This window comes from Miscanthus floridulus, chromosome 7 (genome assembly GCF_019320115.1).
Source record: "Miscanthus floridulus cultivar M001 chromosome 7, ASM1932011v1, whole genome shotgun sequence".
Classification (NCBI taxonomy): domain Eukaryota; kingdom Viridiplantae; phylum Streptophyta; class Magnoliopsida; order Poales; family Poaceae; genus Miscanthus; species Miscanthus floridulus.
In genome coordinates, this window is record NC_089586.1 from 27,821,089 (window position 1) to 27,843,904 (window position 22,816).

At 45.0% G+C, this 22,816-nt stretch overlaps 2 protein-coding genes across 2 annotated transcripts; both read right to left on the reverse strand.

The window, feature by feature from the left end:
• Positions 1-588: 588 nt before the first annotated feature.
• LOC136466765 (disease resistance protein RPM1-like) lies at positions 589-5,231 on the reverse strand. Its single transcript, XM_066465269.1, has 2 exons — positions 5,094-5,231; positions 589-4,213 (listed from the first exon to the last, which is right to left on the reverse strand). The coding sequence occupies exon 2, from the start codon at positions 4,122-4,124 to the stop codon at positions 1,383-1,385; it is 2,742 nt and encodes a 913-aa protein (XP_066321366.1). The 5' UTR covers positions 4,125-4,213; positions 5,094-5,231; the 3' UTR covers positions 589-1,382.
• A 14,793-nt stretch (positions 5,232-20,024) lies between these two features.
• On the reverse strand, positions 20,025-22,270 carry LOC136462924 (biogenesis of lysosome-related organelles complex 1 subunit 2-like). Its single transcript, XM_066461973.1, has 2 exons — positions 22,093-22,270; positions 20,025-20,439 (listed from the first exon to the last, which is right to left on the reverse strand). Exons 1-2 carry the CDS (start codon positions 22,204-22,206, stop codon positions 20,170-20,172), a joined length of 384 nt encoding a protein of 127 aa, XP_066318070.1. The 5' UTR covers positions 22,207-22,270; the 3' UTR covers positions 20,025-20,169.
• Between the last annotated feature and the right edge of the window lie 546 nt (positions 22,271-22,816).

Genomic DNA, 22,816 nt, shown 5'->3' on the forward strand with positions numbered 1-22,816 from the left:
TTAGCTAAATCCAGGAAAGTGAGGACGCGGCTGTAATTGCGCGGCCCCCGAAGGTTTCGATTAGGGTCGAAGAGAAAACCTGGAGCTCGCTGCGGACCATGTGGGAGACGTTGGTGAAGAGCTGAGCCAGCGACTCCGCTAGCTTGTCCCGCTGCCCCGACGCCCCCGCCACCGCCGGGTTCGCTTCGCAGTCGCCATCGCCGGCGCTGTGCTTCCCTCGCTCCGCTCCGTGCAGCGTCTTGGATCGCAACCAGGCCTAGCTTTTGGTCCGCTGCTGTGGCAAGGACAGGCCCATAGTGGTAGGCCCGTAAGGCCACTCTGTCCGCTCCAACTTCTTCTGGTTGCGCTGCACCACCAAAGTTACTTTCTACAGCCCAGCCCGCAGCCGGAATCAGAACCACACCCACTGCCCACAGGTCCTCTTGTTCTCCGCCTCTCCGGAAACCGAGAGCGGAGCAGAGCGCCTTCCAGCGGCCGGCGGCTAGAAGCGCGCCAAGAGGCAGGAGCCGTCCCGGGAGCTCCGACAGCCGTAATCGCGTGCCGGCGGTTGCGTTCGACCCCGCCGCGCCACCTGACTTTACTACAACTATGCTCCTGGTAACAATGTTCTCCTCTGTTTTGATGTCGAATCGGTACGAATTTGCGATCTTTGAAGGCTCAAGTAGGAAGCTAAGACAGAATTGCAGCATGAACTTGATTGAATTCTTCCCTAGTTTTTTACTTGTGGATGTAGATTACAATATGTTGATCAAAGATTCAAAGCCACAGCATGGTTATTGAAGCAGAAGTGGACTTGTACCTAGGTGCTGCTGTAGACTGTAGTGGTATGTGCACCCACCCCATTAATGGGGTAGGTTAGCAGGGCTGAGGAAAATTGAGTTGTGGAGGTGAAGTGTATAAGGTGGATGCCACTAAATACTTTTCTTGTGCGAAACTCAAGTGGCAATGGGCATGTTTTCTTTAGGGATCGGGATCAGCCTTGTCATTCTTACCTCAAAATCCAAATTATAAGACATTTTGGCTTTTTTAATATACACTATGTCAAGATACATAGTAGAAGCAATGTATCTAGAAAGCCAAAACGTCTTAGAATTTGGAACAGAGGGATTATACTGTTGAGATAAAAAAAATACTCTCACAACAAATGAACAACTATGGTAATATACTGTTGTAGCAAACAATATTTTGACAATTAGCAAACAATATTTTTACAATTCATTCTTTACCACTGCATGAATAAACTTTAAACAAAAGTCCAGTATACCAACATTGAAGATCTGGAGGAAACATAACAGACAAGAATAAATACAGATCCTTGACTGATAAATATTGATATTTGATAATACTTAGCAGTAACTAGTGACCAATCAACCAATAACTTCTTACACACATATTTCTTGGACGTGGTGCAGCTTCATCGTCCAGTTGTCTCTTTCCCATTCTAACTTAAATTCAGGGGGTTGCATTGAGACATTAAGCTTCTTGAGGGATGAAACAAGCTCCAAACCTTTAGGAACTTCCTTGAGAGACGTTAGAGACAACATAAGAAGCACTTCAAGCCGGACAAGGGCACCTTCCTCGATAAACAGTCTCTTTAGTCGGTCCAGGTTCTCCAAGTAAAGGGTTTTCAGTTGACGAAACCATCCCGCACGTACTATTATGTCATCAGCCCAGCATCCCTGGCGGATGCTCAAGAATATCAGGTTAGGCATGCTCAATGAGATTGAGGACAGTGGATCAGCATCATTTTCACAAAAGGTTAGTGTCAGATACTTTATGTTGATACCATACTCACAGAACACTGGTCCCCTGAAGGTCTCATTGTCCCAGCATCCTCTGATAGTGAGTTTCTCTAGCTGTGTATGTCTAGGATCGAAAGCAGCAAAATTCAGAGGTTCCTCTAGATCCTTGGCGCTGATGAGCAAGCTATAGAGGTGCTGCATATTTGAGATGGATGCAAACAGTATCCTGCAGTCAGCATGGCGTACATTCTCAACACACAGAAGCCTCAGCTCGGGCAGACGTTTCAACAGCTCCACTGATCTCTTGGTTGCTTCGACAGTCTTGAGAGTTTGCAGCTGTACCAAGTCAAAAATTCCGTCTGGAAACTTCACACCCTGAAAGTAGCGTAAATGCTGCTTTTTTTCGTCAGCCAATTTCTCAGCAAATAAGTGCCTCAGTTTCTTGAGCCTGGATACCTCTTTTGGCAGGGTTGCAATGCAAGTTGACTTCAGGTCCAGCGTTTCCAAATTCAAAAGCCTTTTAATTGACCTTGGGAGGGACTTAACACGCGTTCTCCTCAGGCCAAGGTAATGCAGATTGAACAAATTCCCAATATTTTCCGGGATCTTGGTAATGGGTGACTCTCGCAGCTCCAGAACAGAAAGGTATTTATACTTGGAAATCAATAAGCATAACAACTGGTCACTTGCAACTTCTCTGGTTGCAATAAATGTTCGAAGGTGTGGAAAATCCATTCTTGATGTTATCAGCTGATTCACCTGATCAGGGTTTGACAACAATAATCTACGAACATCGTCCTTGTTCTCAAGGTTTGTTATATCTGCCATACCAAATCTTTCCTTCCTGGAAAATGAGAGAGTTAATTCTCTCACAATGTCATGCATCCTGCATTTTACCACTCTGCCAGTCTCATCATTCTCCACAAGTTGCAACATGCTTCGATGAATCAACTCAGTAAAATAGCCGTTTGCAACCTCCTCTAATGTACTTTGCCCTCTGTGTGAAACAAAACCCTCGGCTATCCATAGCTTGACAATCTGCTCATGTGTGAAAATATAATCTTGTGGGAACATGCTACAATACAAAAAGCAGTTCTTGAGGTGTCTTGGAAGGTACGCGAAGCTTATGCTCAGTGCACTCCTTACTTTGTCTAGCCTAGGGTTGTCCTCCAACTCACATTTAAACTGATTATCCATTCTTCTCCATGTTATCTCGTCTGGTTCCTGTACTGCTAGTACATTTCCTATCGCATTAATTGCTAGTGGCAAACCTCCACACTTGTTCACTATCTGCTTAGATAATTCCTTGAGATGACAGGGGCACTCCATGTTGCTATTCTGGAAAGTCCTTCTACAAAAGAGTTCAAATGCATCATCAGCACCGAGTGGGTTAAGCTTCATCTTGTACATTTCTTGTGCTAATGAAGCAACATCATTATTCCTGGTTGTGATAATTATCCGACTTCCTTTATGGTTATCCACCAACAGGTCAGATAACTCATTAAAAGCTCTTGTATCCCAAACATCATCGAGTACAATAAAGTACCTCTTATTTGATAATGCTCCCCATAATGCATCACCGAGCTTATCACAGTGCATAATACCGACATCAGCAGGAGTTTCGCCATAGTCCTTATTTAGCTCCTGAATCAACTGCCTAAATATAACACGAATGTCATAACTATGTGATATTTTAACCCATGCATAACAATCAAAACTTTTCAGTCCCATTTCCCTGTCGTAAACCTTCCTGACTAGGGTAGTTTTACCTAACCCACCAAAACCCCACACTGATACTACTATCCGCTTTAATTCCTTGGGATCTAGCCATTTTTGCAGCAGTTCCAAGTATTCCTTCATGCCGACAATGTCATCTACTTTAATGGCACGAGGATTCTCATTATATGTTAGGGATTGAATTTTAGTATTGTTAGTTGTGTTGTCAAGTAACTCATTGAACATTTCTCTGTAGTCTCTTTTCAGTTGTGACAGGTGTTTGATCTCTTCCTCAATGTCTTTCATTTCTGAAGCAATGACACGAAAAGCATTTGCATAGTAGGTTGTGCGTATCACCCTCTTGAAAAATCCTTCTTCCTGTAATAGATCAATGTTATAGCAGTACTCATCTATTATGTCCTCGACACAATAAGCAACCTTCCTCACCCTCACTATCCAGCCTTCAAGAACTGTATTGCTGTAGATTTTTGATCCAACTTGGCTTAAGAAATGATGAATCATGTCCAATTCCCTTTCAATGCGTTTCGCAGTCCTTGGTAAATCTTGCGACAGTGTGACTTCTTTCTTTATGAAAGCCCTCAGTGACGCTGCTCCAAAAGAGGTAACAAGTTTGCTAAGAGCTAGGACTACTGCTGCCTCTGCCATATTTTTGTCTTCTTCCCTATTGATGTGGTATTTTGGATATGCTAGTTTAACCAACCAGACTTCACCTCCATTTATGTTCTTCACTGATCCTGTTGAATACAATACAAATTTTCAGTTTTTTAGTACATTAGTGACCGACTGAACCTAGATATCCATATTCACTGTGAGCTCATACAGATAGATACTAAATTGTCTTCATCAACTTTAAATGTTTAAATTTACATAGCGCGCTAGATAACAGAATGCCTACCATGATACATAATCTTAATATTTGGGTTCTTATCAGCATTTCAGGAGTAAGGCTATCCTCTAGAATAATTTAACTTTTTAAACAGCACATTTTTTATTCCTTGTAGGTGTAAAGCTCTACAGTACTACAGTAGCATATGGTCAACCTTTGAAAACTTGAGATTGACAGTTGGGATTCATCCTCGTATGAAAGTGTAAGGCAAACTTGTGGCTGAGATCAGTTGATAACTTCAACATTAGTATATGCACAAGAAACTAATTAGATCCAACTAGGGAATTTACTTTTAATTCTTTCTTTCGAACTATGTTTGCTACAGAGTTTTGTTTTCGCAAAAGTTACTATCGATGATCAGATGAGATCTACAACTATCAATACAAAGCACCTGGTGTTAGCACTAAAGTGCAGATAGAATCTACAAGGATTTACGCTTTAGCTCTTTTCTATTTATATCAACATGTAGGAGAGTTGCATGTCATTTCATTAATAGATAGAAAACGGTCATTACATGCCGAATCCACGGCTTGGTTAGTGTGTCTTTTTTATTTATTGATGATATCTTGATAGTTGATTCAATATGTATGTATTTGCAAAAGTGAAGGCAGATGCAATGAAATGATGTTATATGCTCACATAGGTGGATGATTCCTGAGTGATCATGAAAGAAACAAAGAATTATTTGAGCCCTATATCCATCTTGAATGAGAAATTTCTTAACATACCTGATGTGGTGGAAGATCAGGAAAGGAAGACAGGAAGAGCACAGAGCTAAAGACGAAATACAGTGACGTGTGTGAATTTTCTAGTTCAATATTGAGGGCATCACGTCAACGCATCCTTTCATGAACTGGAACAAAAAGAGGAGGCTGCCTGTTGTGTCCCTGGGTGTAGCTGGTACCTGATTTGAGTAGCAACTGAGTAAACAGGATGGAGTTTAGATGGGATAAGCATTGGTGTTGGTGTAGAGGCTGCAGAGAGAGAAGGGGGTTGGGGAACTGCAGCTTTGTTGTTCTTTTATACTATAGGCTAGAGCGTTACCCTTGTCAAGTTGATGGCCCATTGGCCCCGTCTGTCAACTGCAACCGACGCGCATGTATGACATTGTCACGCGTTGTGTTTTATATAAATGATCCAACTGACATAAGACTCAGTGCCGTGTGGACCCGAAGAGTCGAAACCCATTGCATCAGTCAGGTTGCATTTTCAAAATGAAGATCCACGTCACTAGCTATGGCGACTCGCGCGAAGAAAGACTTTGATTTAGTCTTTTGGCATTTATAATCTGTATATACTAAACTTTGGTCGTGCCCGCTGTTTTTGGGGACTCGGTGGCCCCCTCCAGCGAGCTGGTCGGAAGTAAGGTCGGTCAGTCACAAAAAAAAAAAAAAAAGTAGGGGAATTTTGCTCACGGACATTGCACAAACGTCTAATATGTTGTTGGACACCGTTAACGTCGAAATTTGCTGGCGGACATTACAAATTTCTGGTCCTTTGTCCAAAGACACCATACCGATTATTTTATACATTTTTCAGTTTTGGAGAGAGAGAATGTGGGGGAAATGTCTAAACTGTCCTCGTCTTCAACCTCTGGCACCTCCTTCCCCGAGCTCTTCATCATGCTGTCCCGAGTCTGACTGTGCGCCGCCGCCACCATGTCCAACGCCGCGCCGCGCCCTCATCCCCGGTGAGGCCGCGTGCCCCTGGCCAGGTCCCTATCCCCCGGTCGCGCCCCTGTCCCCGCCGTTCGCCATGGTCGCACCCCGTCCCCGTGGCCGCATACCCCCGACCATGTCCCCGTCCCTGGCCGCGCCCCCATCCCCCTCAAGAAGAGAAGACCGGTCGCCGCCGGAGTCACGCTGTCCCTGCAGGAGAAGGCGCCCCTGGGTCTTCGACCGACGAGGACCGCGTCGAGCTTTTCCGAGCTCCGACGTTGGCCGCGGCGAGGCAGAAGGCGAGCGCACGACTGATGCCGTCCGAAAGAGCCCCACCGCATCCACCTACGCCTACACCGCCGGATCTGTAGGAGACGGACGAGGACGAGCTTGTCTGGGCTCCGGCGAGCCCACCCTCGGCGAGGCCCTGCCCGCCCTCGGCACGACGTCGGCATGGCCAAGTGAAAGTGCATTTGCCCCCTATGTGGGTTTTGGTGTATTGATGACATCCAAATTAGGGACTAATGTGATCTTAATGAGATATGTTGCAGCTATTAGTCCCATGAAAGATTCAAAGAGTTGATAAAGATGAAATGGTATCCCTCAATTCTTGAAGTTGTAAAGGCGGACGAATTCAAAACGATCTCCAAAGGTTTTAATTTTGTTTTTGAGTTTAGGATCCGCCGCACTATAAAGAGGGATGCAAGTTTAGTTGGTCTGAGGAAGATAGGGTGCTCAAGCATTTAAATAAAATCAAAAGAGAGTCACTTTAGCACTTCACGAGCACATAGAATAATTTTCTGTGACTTTCGGTGTCGGAAGTCCCGACGTAAGTCGGAACTCCCGACAGTCGGAAGTCCCGACCTAAGCCAGGAGTCCCGGCACCTGTGCTTCTGACTGCTCGCTGTCTGTGCTCGTCGGAAGTCCCGACGCTCGTCGGGAGTTCCGACCGTCGGAAGTCCCGACGTTCGCCGGGAGTTCCGACACTGACCTGACCCAAGCCGGGAGTCCCGGCCTCAGCAGTGCTGGCTGTTTTGATTAACTGTGCACGTCGGAAGTCCCGACGATCGTCGGGAGTTCCGACCGTCGGAAGTCCCGACGTTTGCCGGGAGTTCCGACCGTCGGAAGTCCCGACGTTTGCCGGGAGTTCCGACACTGACTTTCACCCGTGGACTTCTGACCCTTTTGGAACAGTATTTTATGCTTACGTCGGAAGTCCCGGGATCTGCGTCGGGACTCCCGACGTAGATCTGAACGGTTGGATTTTCACTTGGAGTATAAATACTCCTCTCTTCACTTCTAACCGTTACGGACTCATTTCACAGTTGACTCACTTCGTGCTGAACAGCTCCCAAGCAACCAAAGCACCCCTCTCCTCCCCCCTTTGCTCCAATCTTCGATTCCCTTAGTTTTTGAGTAAAAGGAGAGTGGATTAAGTGAGAGCATCACTTTGGAAAGCTTGAGCACTTGATTTCTTCGTCAAGCCGGTTGATTTTGCGTCTATTACTCTTGGGGCCTTGCCCCTAGCCGGCTAGGCGTTGCCCTAGAGCTTCCATCTTGTGGAAGAGCCTTGGGAAGTTTGTGTCACCCTTCGATTTCTTAGTGGAAAGCTCAAGTGTCCTTTGTGGTCGCTTTGAGAGAGGCAAGGAGGTGGAAAAGACTCCGACCTTAGTGGTCACCTCAACAACGAGGACGTAGGAGCTCCTTTGTGGGGTTGCCGAACCTCGGGATAAATTCTTGTGTCCCGCGTGCTTGTTGTTGTTGTGATTGCTTGAGATTACTTGTATGTGTTTGCCTCCTTGTCTCCAAAATCTCCATTTTAGGGTTTGGACTCGATCTACGGTTTGGAGGCTTTACGGCGTCAAGGGAGTGACCCAACATCTTCACCAAACCACTAGGAAGTGAGGTTGTAAGTTTATTTATCCGCAAAGTTAAATTTGGCACTGCTTTTGTAGTTCACGTAGGCGTCGGAACTGCTGACGTTTGCGCCGGAACTTCTGACAACGTCGGGAGTTCCGACCCAAACGTCGGGACTTCCGACAGTGGCTGACAGATTTGAACTTAGCATTTGCAGTAAATTTTTAGATACGCCTATTCACCCCCCCTCTAGGCATTGTTAGATCCTTTCAATTGGTATCAGAGCAAGGTCTTCTCTTTGCGTTTCACCACGTGAGAAGAAACAATGTCGGAGACCGACAAGATGCAAGCCGTTGCCGTCGAAATGGCCAAGAAAATAGCTGAAGAGTTGATGAGTACTCAAGTCAAGCTCTTTCAAGATGAAATGAAAAAGATGCAAGATGAGATGAGCAAGTTGAAGGAAGAATTAAGCAAGAAGGTTGATGATGCAATAAGTGGCAAGAATGATGTTAGTGACAAGAATGAAGCAAACAAAGATGCCGCTAGTGATGTTGGAGCCGGTGAGCATGCTCATGGAAAAGGAATATATTCACACATGAGTTTTGACTATGGACAAATCATGAAAGGTTCAACACTACATACTCCGTCTGTCAATATTGGCAAGCCACCTCACTTTGATGGAACAAGATACACCGATTGGTCTTACAAGATGAAGATGCATCTAATAGCCGCAAGACTTTGGGAAGTTGTGGATGTTGGTGTGATGATTCCTACCGATGAAGATAGAGAGATAACTCCGGAAGAAGTGCACAACCTCCATCATAATGCACAAGCCGTAGCATTGCTTGTGTCAAGCCTAGCTCCGGATGAGTTTAGAAAAGTAAATGGAATGGAAAGTGCAAAGCAAATTTGGGATACTTTGAAAGTATCATTTGAAGGAGATAAAAGTGTGAGAAAAGGCAACATAGAGTTACTTCATGGTGAATTGGAAAGATTTGTATTCTTGCAAAATGAAACAACACAATCCATGTTTGATAGGCTCATGGCATTGGTCAACCGCATAAGAGCTCTTGGTAGCAACGAATGGGATGACAACAAAGTTGCTAGAAAGATGTTGAGAACCTATAGAGCCAAGAACAACATGCTAGCATCCGTGATCATGGAAAGGCCCGGTTATGATGAGATGACACCTCAAGAAGTTCTTTCAAAGCTCAAGCATCATGAGTGTCTAGATGAAGATGCAATCAATGCTCACAATCAAAATCCTAATGCAATGGGATTCAACAAAAGTGCCGCCCTTAAAGCAACTCAACAACATGAAGGTCAAGTTTCAAGTCAAGAAAAGAAGAAGAAAGTGAAGGATGATTCCTCAAGTGGAGAAGAAGATTCCGATGCGGAGGTTGCATTTGTGATTAGAAATCTTAGAAAGTTTATGAAGAAGAAAAGCAATCGCAAGACCTATGGTGATGGTAAGAGAAGGTTCAAAAAGAGATTTTGCTATGGATGTGGTCAAGTTGGTCACTTCATAGCCGATTGTCCTAATGAGAAAAAGAAGCACAAGCATGACAAGGATGAAGATAAGAAGAACAAAAGCAAGAAGAGAGGTGAAGCTCACATTGGGGAAGAATGGGAGTCAAGTGATAGTAACTCAAGTGATGGTGAGAAGAAGAAGAAGGGAGCCGCAAACATCGCCATCCACCACTCTTCTTCACCGACCATGATCCTCCCCTACTCAACTTCACCACCAAAGCTCTTCGCCAACCTATCTTCATCACCGAGGCTCTTCTCCAACCTCATCGACAACGACTACTACACTCCAACTTGTCTCATGGCAAAAGGGGAGAAGGTACATACTACACCCGTTTCCTCTAGTGATGAGTATGATAGTTGTGATGATAACATAGAAGAAATTGAAGCAACCATGATAAAGAAATTTGGTAAAAAGGCATTCACTAAAATAAAAATGCTAATGAAGAAATTAGAGAAGAGGGATAGATGCTTAGAGTTGCAAGGAGATATAATTACTCAAGAGAGAGAGAAAAACCTTGCACTTGAAGCATCTATCGCCGAGGAAAAGATGAAGGTTGAGAAGTTAACCGTTGAATTGTCTTTAGCCAATGACTCAATTGGGAAATTGACTAAGGAACATTCCTCGGTCAATGATCAAATAGCTAGCCTTAAGAATGAAAAGAGTATAGCTCAAGAAAGCCTCACAAGCTTGAAAGAAAAATATCAAAATCTTGAGCTAAACTATAGTACTCTTTGGGCTAGCACTTCAACTTCTCCTAAGGCAACCGAAGTCTCTAATGTCTCCACTAGTGATGGTTGTAGAAGATGCTATAAAATTAATGTAAGTGCATATGCAACTAACCTTGTTGAGTTAGAGAAGAAAAACAAGGAGATTCATAGGTTGGAAATGATATTGAAAAATGGGTGTAAGTGTCAAGAGCAATCAAACAAGACTATATACAAGTCATCAAGGCACCCATCAATCAAGGAAGGCATTGGCTACAATAGGTATGATGGAAAGGCCAATGGAAGGAATATGATAAATGGTGTGCCTTGTGTGAAGTTCAACAAGGGTGTTGCTCTTGATGAGCTTATATGCAAGGCCAACAACAAGGTATACATTCCAAAGATTCAACCTACAAATACCAAGACAATCAAGACAAAGCAATCCGATGTCCTCAAGCCACAAGCACCACTTCCACGGTGCTATGCTAGTGACTATATGTGTTGTTGGGGCAAGGATGGCAAGATTATGGTTAAGTATGTTGGTGCCCAAAAGAGAAAGGAAATTATGAGGAGTGTTTGGGTGCCCAAGTTTTATGTGACTAACCCCTTAGGACCCAAATCTTTTTGGGTACCTAAAACAAAAGCATAATTTGTTTTTGTAGGAATATTCCTCCGGTGGAACAAGTTGGGTGTTGGATAGTGGATGCACCAATCATATGACCGGAGAGAAGGACATGTTTACATCATTTCAACCGAGTCATGATCAAAGTGGAAATATTGTGTTTGGTGACAATGGAAAAGGTGAAGTACTCGGTTTGGGTAAAATTGCAATATCAAATGATAATTCCATTTCCAATGTCTTACTTGTGAATTCGTTGAGATACAATTTGTTGTCCGTTTCACAACTTTGTGAGATGGGTTACAATTGTCTCTTTACGGATAAGGGTGTGGAAGTCTATAGAAGGGAGGATTCCTCTATTGCATTTACGGGTCATTTAAAGGGGAAACTCTATCTAGTTGATTTCACATCAAATAGAGTAAATCCCGAGACTTGTTTAATGGCAAAATCTAGCATGGGTTGGTTATGGCATCGCCGACTTGCCCATGTTGGGATGAGGAACTTGGCCAAACTTCAAAAAGGCGAACACATCCTTGGACTAACAAATGTTTCTTTTGAGAAAGATAGGATTTGTAGCGCATGCCAAGCGGGAAAACAAGTTGGAGCTAAACATCCCGCCAAGAATGTTGTGACAACCGAAAGGCCATTGGAATTGCTTCACATGGACATATTTGGACCCGTCGCTTATATAAGCATTGGTGGTAACAAATATGGTTTTGTAATTGTTGATGATTATTCTCGTTTCACTTGGGTATTCTTTTTGCGTGAAAAGAGTGAAGTTCAAGGAATCTTCAAGAAGTTTGCTAAAAGAGCCCAAAATGAGTTTGATGTCAAAATCAAGAGAGTTAGAAGTGACAACGGGACGGAGTTCAAGAACACCAACATTGAAGAGTTTCTTGATGTAGAAGGAGTCAAGCATGAGTTTTCGGTTCCATACACTCCACAACAAAATGGTGTTGTGGAGAGGAAGAACCGAACGCTCATAGAAGCCGCAAGAGCAATGTTGGATGAGTACAAGACCCCAACTAATTATTGGGCGGAAGCGGTCAACACGGCATGTCATGCCATCAACCGCTTATATCTTCACAAGATAAGAGAAAAGACCGCCTACGAACTTCTAACCGGTAAAAAGCCTAAGGTGCACTACTTTAGAGTTTTTGGATCCAAGTGTTTCATACTTAACAAGAAATCCAAAAGTTCTAAGTTTGCACCAAAGGTTGATGAAGGTTTCATGCTTGGTTATGGTACTAACGAACATGGATATCGTGTTTTCAATAAAACCACCGGTTTGATTGAAATAGCGGTAGACGTGACTTTTGATGAAACCGACGGCTCTCAAAAAGAGCAAGTCAATGTTGAGAATGTAGGTAATGAGGAAGCCCCACATGAAGCAATCAAGAAGCTTGCTATTGGTGAAGTAAAGCCCGTTGAAGACGAAGATGAAGACCATGTTGTGCATGATGATCTTGATCCAACCATTCATCATGTTTCATCAAATGAACATGGTGAAGCTTCCGCAACAAGAGATAGTCAAGATGGGAGATCAAAAGAAGCACAAGGTCATTCTCATGAAGATGGTGTCAACAATGAAGAAAGTAGTGAGGTCAACCCTCCACAAGCTCATGATTGTGATCTTCCAATCGATCATGACCATGATGATGATGATGATGATGGCCCTATCCAAAGATCAACTCAAGTGCCGCATCCTAGAGTGCATCAATCCATTCAACGGGATCATCCCGTTGATAACATATTGGGGAGCATTCGACGAGGGGTAACTACACGTTCCCGTTTAGCAAGCTTTTGTGAATATTACTCGTTTGTTTCTCCTTTGGAACCTCGTAGGGTGGAAGAGGCACTTGATGATCCGGATTGGATGATAGCCATGCAAGAGGAGTTGAATAACTTCACTCGGAATGAAGTCTGGTCCTTGGTGGAAAGACCCAAGCAAAATGTGATTGGAACCAAGTGGGTTTTCCGCAACAAGCAAGATGAGCATGGCGTGGTAACAAGGAACAAGGCAAGGTTGGTGGCTCAAGGATTCACTCAAATTGAAGGCTTGGATTTTGGGGAGACCTATGCACCGGTGGCTAGGCTAGAATCAATTCGTATTCTACTTGCCTATGCCGCCCATCACGATTTCAAGCTATATCAAATGGACGTGAAGAGTGCATTTCTCAATGGCCCCCTATCCGAGTTGGTGTATGTAGAGCAACCACCGGGCTTTGAAGACCCCAAGTATCCAAACCACGTCTACAAGCTCGACAAGGCGCTCTATGGGCTCAAACAAGCCCCTAGAGCTTGGTATGATTGTTTAAAGGATTTCCTACTCAAACAAGGTTTTGAGATAGGAAAGGCCGATGCTACTTTGTTTACTCGCAAAGTCAATAATGATATCTTTGTTTGCCAAATATATGTCGATGACATAATATTTGGTAGTACTAATGTGGCTTTTTGTGAGGAATTTAGTAGGATTATGACAAATAGGTTCGAGATGTCCATGATGGGAGAGTTGAAGTTCTTTCTTGGATTTCAAATCAAGCAACTCAAAGATGGCACGTTCATAAGTCAAACCAAGTACACAAATGACATGTTGAACAAGTTTAACTTGGACAAGGCCAAGCCCATCAAGACACCCATGCCAACCAATGGACATCTTGATCTTGATCAAGGAGGAAAGGACGTCGATCAAAAGGTATATCGCTCCATGATTGGATCACTCCTTTACCTTTGTGCATCTAGGCCCGATATTATGCTTAGCGTGTGCATGTGTGCAAGATTTCAAGCTAATCCGAAAGAATGTCATTTGATGGCCGTTAAGAGAATTTTTCGGTATTTAGTGCACACTCCTAATCTTGGCTTGTGGTATCCTAAGGGCTCCACTTTTGAGTTACTTGGCTATTCCGATTCGGATTATGCCGGTTGCAAAGTAACCCGAAAGAGTACTACCGGAACTTGCCAATTTATTGGTCGTTCCTTGGTGTCTTGGAGCTCTAAGAAGCAAAATTCCGTTGCTTTGTCCACCGCCGAAGCCGAGTATGTGGCGGCCGGCGCTTGCTGTGCCCAACTACTTTGGATGAAGCAAACACTAAAGGACTTTGGATGTGAGTTAACCAAGATTCCACTTTTGTGTGACAATGAGAGTGCCATTAAGTTGGCAAACAACCCTGTAAACCACTCTCGAACAAAGCACATAGACATCCGTCATCATTTTTTGAGAGACCACGAAGCCAAAGGAGATATCGCCATTCATCATGTGAGCACCGAAAAACAATTAGCCGATATCTTCACCAAGCCTCTAGATGAGTCAAGATTTTGTGCTTTGAGGAGTGAACTAAATATCATTGATTCTCGTAACGTGGCTTGATTCCTTGCACACACATTTTGTTTCATCTAATTAGGCGAAAAGACTTAGAAAAACATTGTGTGTCATTTTCAAAATCTATTTTTGTAATTTTCATAAGTGACTATTGCTTTGTGATAGTTGAATGAAATCTAGTCCCTTATGAAAATGTGTGTGTCCATCATATTTTTGCCCCACATAGCAGTATGAGTGCAGGCTGAGGGTTTTTCTGTTTCTCCTGCGTCGGAAGTCCCGACATACGCCGGAAGTCCCGACGGCCGGAAGTCCCGGCTAACGCCGGAAGTCCCGACCTCCGGAAGTCCCGACGTAAGCCGGGAGTTCCGACGCCGAGCAGATCTGCGTTTTTGACCACGCCTGTTGGTTGCCCGTTTCCTTTTTACTCGGCCCGGTCACTTATCCTCTCATTCACCCCGTCGCCCTCTTTCACCGCCGCCATCACTCCTCGCTCCGCCGCCATCGCACCATCGCCCTCGCTTCTCCCCGCTCTGCCCTGCCGGTCCTCCTGCCGGTAGTCCCGTCCGCCCCCTGTCCCGCTCCGCTCTCCACCCGCCCCGTCCGCCCCGCTCTCCACCCGCCCCTAACCCTCTCCACCGCCCTGTGCCCTTGTGTTTCCTCGGATCGGCTATGGACTTGAAGTTGGTGTGGAGAAGATTCCCTTGGTGGAGGTGTTTGCGCTTGTGGATTGGTTCCTCGCCTGCGATTTCGTTCTTTTGCGTCTCCTCCGTTCTCGATCAAAGGTACTACCGTGGCGTCGAACCCTAACTCCAATGTACCTCTTGTTTTGCCTCTATTCTTTCTTCCTCTCTACTCCTCTATCTCCCTTGTTTGGATGTGTGTTGTGCTTTGAAGCCTCATGAATGGGATGGTCATTTTGGGCGTCGGAGGTCCCGGTGGCCGTCGGCGGTTCTGACCGTCGGTACTCCCGACGTCAGGCCGGGACTTCCGACTGTCGGAAGTCCCGACCTTAGCCGGAACTCCCGACCCTAGCATGACCTCTCCATTCATGTTTCTTCACTTCTCAATGCTCGTTCGCGTCTCCGTGTATTATTTCTTAGTTCCCCTTCGTATTCTTCGCAGCCATGGAGGGTGGTGGCAGTCCCTCGCGCCATCGGGAAAAGCGTTCCAAGAAGAATCAAGATCGTGCTGCTGTTCCCAGGCCGCCTGGCCGCACCAAGGCGTCTTACTCGCGTGGTGGTGCTGGTGGTTCCCGTGGCCGTGGCCGTGGCGACCAGGGGTCTTCTGCTGCTGCCCCTCCTCCTGCTCCTGCCCCTGTTGGGGCTGAGCCCGTGGTTGATGAAGAAGAGGAAGCGCTGGACCGTGCCGGACGCACCCTTGCTGTTCCACCGCATCGCACCCCGACTCGAGGTCCGCTAGGGACAATTCAGCTTGTTCCATTCACCGGTGTGTCGCCAATCATGAGGGAGCCCGCCATGGCTCCAAATCCGGCTGATGGATGGACTCCTCCCCTTCCTGTGGATTATCGTCACCGGGTCAAGGACATCCGGTACCACAGGGGAAGGAACTTGTATGCTGAGGATGAGAAGGATCTCCGCCTTGAGTATCGTTTCTGGCACCCCTTCCATTATGATTTCTATGATTCCATTCTGTATCGGAAGTTTTTGAAGAAAAAGGAGCCACCGGTCCTCCAGGTGAAATGCATTGATGCATATTCTCTTGGCAAGTACAAAGAACCCGAGCTGCAGCAGATGATTAGGGATATACAATCAATGGGGCTGTCCTACCTGCTAGAGTTTCGGAAGAATTGGAACAACGAGCTGATTTGTCAGTTTTATGCTTCTTATCATCATGAGCGAGACCAGACCGGTGCTGTGGACATTATTCATTGGACCACTGAAGGCAAGCACTATAAGGTAGACTTCGTCAATTTCTCTCGTCTTCTAGGTTTGGGTCACAGCGACCGGACTGCCACTGAGTTGACTGAGTATGAGGATCTTGCTTTAGAGGAATATCAACACATGTATCTTGAGGGCCACAGAGCTGATGGACAGACCACATTTCTGAAGCCATATTATTATGTTCTGAACAACATCCTGAGACAGATATTGTATCCGAAGGTAGGTGACTCCACCTTCCTTCGTGATGATTCACAGAAGGTGCTTCAGAGATTTGGAGATGAGTTTGAGAAATTTTCCATCAGCAGATACATTTGGAACAAGATTCATGATGCTACCGAGGATCCGGTAAAGCATCTTCCCTATGCTCCGTACATCATGCATATCATTGAGCATGTATCCGGCATCCGGTTTCCCTCTGACTCTGAGCATAAGCTACTCAAGATATCCAACAAGACCTCCATCGTTGCTGCTAGAGAACTAAAAGAAAAAGCTGAGGCAGTCAAAGGTAAAGGGAAAGGTCCTTCGGGTTCTCGCTCTCGCCGTGGTGCTGCCACTGCTGCTGCTGCTGCTGCTGCTGCTGCTGCTCGGTCATCCAGTGACGAGCCCCTCTCTTCGTCCTCCTCCGGCAAGAAGCCCAGCAAGTTCAAGTTTCTAATGACCTACATGTTTGGACAGTGTTGTGCTAGTGCTCAGCGTGAGCACGACATGCAAGAGAGGCTATATCGATTGGAACAGCATGCAGGAATTGTATCTTCTCCTCCGCCGCCATTTGTGCCTCCTCGTGATCCGTTGGCTTTATATGATGAGGCTTGTGCGGCGTACGCCGATGATGCTTCTTCTCGCCCACATGGCAAAGGGAAAGCAACTGAAGACGATGAGGAATATCAAGAGGAAGAAGATGATGAAGAAGACGACGATGGTGAGGAAAGTGACCAAGGCGATGATGATGTCTCCGATGATGACTAGTTGGTTTCTCATGCGGCCTACCCCTTTTGGCACTTGTTGACAAAGGGGGAGTGTTAGGCTTTGATTTATTGTAATAAGTTAGTTGGTCTTTATGTTTTGGAACTTTAAAACCTTTAGCGTGTATGAACTTTGTCGTGTGGTGGCAACCGTGTGATGGACAACTATCTATTTATATGTGTGTGATGGATGATTGTAGGATAAGTAATGTTTTAATCTATCTTATTTGCTTGTGCTTATCTCTACTTGTCATGATGGATGTTTTTGTATGGCCATGTATTGCTTCAAGTTTCTACTTTGAAATCTTGGCCATCATATTTACTTGTTGTGTGAAATAACATGTCATATTGCATCTCTTTTCACGTCTATATACTTGTTCACACACACTTGTTGCACCCCACGGATTACAAAATTTAGGGGGAGCTTTTGTCTTGGTGTATGCAAAGCATGTATACATGATTCCAATCGAAATTCAAATTCATGCATACATCAAGGGGGAGCTCTCCATAAATTTTGGGGTTCAAAAAGCTTTAAATTCTTTCATTCCTATAAAAGCCTAAGTTGGTTGTCATCAATTACCAAAAAGGGGGAGATTGAAAGTGCATTTGCCCCCTATGTGGGTTTTGGTGTATTGATGACATCCAAATTAGGGACTAATGTGATCTTAATGAGATATGTTGCAGCTATTAGTCCCATGAAAGATTCAAAGAGTTGATAAAGATGAAATGGTATCCCTCAATTCTTGAAGTTGTAAAGGCGGACGAATTCAAAACGATCTCCAAAGGTTTTAATTTTGTTTTTGAGTTTAGGATCCGCCGCACTATAAAGAGGGATGCAAGTTTAGTTGGTCTGAGGAAGATAGGGTGCTCAAGCATTTAAATAAAATCAAAAGAGAGTCACTTTAGCACTTCACGAGCACATAGAATAATTTTCTGTGACTTTCGGTGTCGGAAGTCCCGACGTAAGTCGGAACTCCCGACAGTCGGAAGTCCCGACCTAAGCCAGGAGTCCCGGCACCTGTGCTTCTGACTGCTCGCTGTCTGTGCTCGTCGGAAGTCCCGACGCTCGTCGGGAGTTCCGACCGTCGGAAGTCCCGACGTTCGCCGGGAGTTCCGACACTGACCTGACCCAAGCCGGGAGTCCCGGCCTCAGCAGTGCTGGCTGTTTTGATTAACTGTGCACGTCGGAAGTCCCGACGATCGTCGGGAGTTCCGACCGTCGGAAGTCCCGACGTTTGCCGGGAGTTCCGACCGTCGGAAGTCCCGACGTTTGCCGGGAGTTCCGACACTGACTTTCACCCGTGGACTTCTGACCCTTTTGGAACAGTATTTTATGCTTACGTCGGAAGTCCCGGGATCTGCGTCGGGACTCCCGACGTAGATCTGAACGGTTGGATTTTCACTTGGAGTATAAATACTCCTCTCTTCACTTCTAACCGTTACGGACTCATTTCACAGTTGACTCACTTCGTGCTGAACAGCTCCCAAGCAACCAAAGCACCCCTCTCCTCCCCCCTTTGCTCCAATCTTCGATTCCCTTAGTTTTTGAGTAAAAGGAGAGTGGATTAAGTGAGAGCATCACTTTGGAAAGCTTGAGCACTTGATTTCTTCGTCAAGCCGGTTGATTTTGCGTCTATTACTCTTGGGGCCTTGCCCCTAGCCGGCTAGGCGTTGCCCTAGAGCTTCCATCTTGTGGAAGAGCCTTGGGAAGTTTGTGTCACCCTTCGATTTCTTAGTGGAAAGCTCAAGTGTCCTTTGTGGTCGCTTTGAGAGAGGCAAGGAGGTGGAAAAGACTCCGACCTTAGTGGTCACCTCAACAACGAGGACGTAGGAGCTCCTTTGTGGGGTTGCCGAACCTCGGGATAAATTCTTGTGTCCCGCGTGCTTGTTGTTGTTGTGATTGCTTGAGATTACTTGTATGTGTTTGCCTCCTTGTCTCCAAAATCTCCATTTTAGGGTTTGGACTCGATCTACGGTTTGGAGGCTTTACGGCGTCAAGGGAGTGACCCAACATCTTCACCAAACCACTAGGAAGTGAGGTTGTAAGTTTATTTATCCGCAAAGTTAAATTTGGCACTGCTTTTGTAGTTCACGTAGGCGTCGGAACTGCTGACGTTTGCGCCGGAACTTCTGACAACGTCGGGAGTTCCGACCCAAACGTCGGGACTTCCGACAGTGGCTGACAGATTTGAACTTAGCATTTGCAGTAAATTTTTAGATACGCCTATTCACCCCCCCTCTAGGCATTGTTAGATCCTTTCACCAAGGATCAGAGGGAGCAGGCCACGGGCGGGCGACTTGCAGCTCCGCAGGCTAGCGAGTGCCTGGCCGGAGCGTCTCCCACCCCCACCCCCCACCCAAACGTGCACAGCATTGAGCCATGGTAGATAGACGGAGGTGGAAGATGACTAGTAAGGGCAATTTCGTCTATTCAGCGCCCTTTCTCTCTCAAACCATGAAAAATGAATATTTTAATGAGTGCGGTGTCCAGCAGCCAAGAATCACGATTTCATAATGGTACTAGGCATATTTTAGATTTGGCGGTGTCCAACAGCATATTAGACTTTTTTGCAATATCCCTGAGCAAAATTCCCCAAAAAAGTAAGGTCAGTCTCATCGGTGAGAAGTTTTGTAACATTATTTCTAATACTACCATGTCATATAAAATAAAATAAAACATTTACTCAAGTAAAGTTTCATTCTATGGTTTTATAAATATTTAATTTAATGACTCATTTAATTTCTAGATGAAACTCTCTATCTCTTTTTATAAGTAATCTACTACATCATCAAATCTACTGATGTGTCACAATACTTGCATATAAAACTACTGAAATTGGCATAGGAGGGAAGCCCAACGGAAGCCCAACAAAACTCTACTGAAACTGGCATACTCCTAGGAGGGAAGTGGGCTGGCCCTATAATCCATGAGTTTTCTTTAGTGGGTTCTGAGCCTAGCGTGTCTTGAATGAACCAATCGCTGTCTTCTAGCAATTTAATTTTAAATTGTCGCGAGGGCAAGTGTCGCTGTTCGGAGAATGGTCTCACTGCATTGCGTTCTCATGGAAACCTGTTTGAATATAGTATAATCACTACAGCGTAGTAGCATAATCACAACATGGAATCTGATTGCATCATTGGAATTATGGAAACTTAGCACCTACTACAGCGTTGTTTCCTCAGCCAGAATATATGTTTCTTGGATAAGCTCAAGTGTCGGCAAAAGAAACTGCGTGTGGTCTGTGGATGGGAATCATTGGGTAGAAGAAATGTGATAAGCCGATTTTACTTTCTTTTCCAAGAGGGCAATGTGCTTGTCGAGCATGGACACCACAGCCTCAAACTCAGTCACCTGTTGATCTATCGCATCGATCTGCGACACGTAATCGTCGAAGCCTCGGTTTTTCTCGTTCAGCTGCTCGACAAAGACTCGCAGACCGGCGGCAATGTCACCATAGTTGCTGTATTCCTGTGCTACACGGTCATTCATCTTCTCAAGCAGAGCCAGCTGATTGTTAGTCCCCTGAAAGCAATGACAACAATGACAGACACTCAAGTCCTGGTCAATAAATTAAATTTAATTGAAAGTTGCTTGTTACCGCACATGTCAGCTTACAACATAACCAATACTCTCTGTATTCCGAATTATAGTTCGCAATAGCTTTGTCCTAAGCAACGCATCTCTAACTTTGACTAGTTTTTTAGAAAATATATTGACATCTACAAGTTCAAATTAATGCACTATCAAGACATATTTCATGGAGAATTTTATAATGAAACTAAAGTTTGACTTAGGACAAAGCTCAAGTGAACTATAATTTGGTATGGAAGGAGTACATGCTACTTATATAAGGAACATTAATAAGGGTTCAACTTTCAAACCACATAGGAAACCAAACTGTTTCAAGGGCCAGATTTTTTTTTGGGTGGGGAGATGTTACTATGTTAGTTCTATTAAATTTTAACGACTATATTCTTTTTTTAAGTTATTTTTACCCTAATCAGTCAGAGTGTTCTTTTATCACAAGCCTAAATTGTTTATTGCTCAAAAGGACAGAGTGACAGTTTATTGACAAATTGGAAATTTTACTCGGTAGCCACAAAAGGAAGTGTCATATATACAGACCAGCACTCTTGCCAATAGCAGAACACACTATGACAACAAGTTAGCCTGCATTCCAATAATACTGTACATCCACTTTTGATCTAGCATAGTAGCATGTCCATGAAAAGAAAATTAATGTTTAGTGAATGGTGACAATCTAGTGTAGCCGCTGAGCTACTCACACAGTTATTAGCCGTTCCTTGCCATGTCAAGGGAAATGATTCTGCTAAAGTTGTGACTAGTGAGCTAGGTCAATGTAAGGATCTTGCAATTTCAGCCTATAAAAGTCGGGTGTGGACCACATGTCCTAGTTTCCCCAAATCCCAAATCCATACTCCTACTCACCACCCGAACTGGTATCCTTTTCAGGTCAGTTTCCAGCAAAAAAATGGGGGTTGAGATAATTGAGCCGTTCTTCTTCTTTTCTGTAAATATAAATCAATACTAGAAACTACTCAGTAATCATTGGTCACAACTCACAACTAGCTGCTACAACTACGGGTCCGAAGAAATTCATTCACCAGGAATTCATTTAGATACAGCAGCACTGCAAATAGCATAGCATCTTTAACAACTAAACTGTAGATGCTTCCATTTGCAACACATGTTTGAGAGGTTTGAAGAAGCAGAGCTACCACTACCACCCCATCATTTGAACCCAAGCGCTAGCACACATAGGAGCACAGCAAAGAACAAGGGAGCACAGCAAATGGAAAAAGAAAAACCTAAACGCGTCGAATTCAGCAAACATCCAACTAGAGAATACACGTAAGAATACACGTAACAATCTTCCCAACTAAAACGAATTTGAAGCTGCTGGCCGTCAGTAAAGCAGGACAGTGGGGAAGTCATTCAAACTAGGGTAGGGTTACGGCGTGATTGCCGCCTTGCCATACCAAATCATCACCAAGCATTAGCAGTTGACTAATGCGCACTTAAAATTACTCCTCTCGTAGAATCGATAACCGGAAATGGACCATAATCATCCAGCTTGCCTAATTCCAGGAAAGTGAGGACACGGCTCTAATTGCGCGACCTCCGAAGGCTTAGATTAGAGTCGAGAGAGGAAACCTGGAGCTCGCCGCGGACCATGAGGGAGACGTTGGTGAAGAGCTCAGCCAGCGACTCCGATAGCTCATCCCGCCGCCCCACCGCCTCCGCCTCCGTCGGGTTCGCACTCGCCATCGCCGGCGCTGGGTTTCCTCCGAACAGCCGAGTCGCTGATTTCTCCGTGCTGCCGTCTTGGATGGCAACGACGCCTAGCTTTTTTTGGTCTGATGATGCCGTGGCAAGGACCAGCCCACAATATTAGGCCCGTAAGGCCCACTACGTGGTTGGTGGTGATGGGCCGATGGCGTGTGGTTCTCTGGGTTCCTCAGCCTCTGCGATTTAACGGCGCGGCTAATGAGGGCCGAGTAGACGGCATCTTCTGGCGGCCGGCTGCTAGAAGCTCGCCAAGGAGCCCAGGACGCAGGAGCCAGCCCGGGAGCCCCTACAGCCGCAACCGGGAGGCCGGCGGTCGCGGTCGAGAGGCTTCTGGCCCAACAACTCGTGTTCGAACTAAATTTACCCAATCGAAAAACAAAAGTAGTTTTGGGTACATGATTTTGGTCAGGATAATCATATATCCAAAAAAAATGATTTTCTTCTGGACTCTGTTGTTTCTCTGCTGTATCTTGCTCCCTCCATCCCAAAATAAATCAACTTTCAGAAATCTCCTAAATATTACTTAAATTTAATCAAATTTATAGAAAATAACACCAATATTTATATTTTTATAATATACTTATTTGGT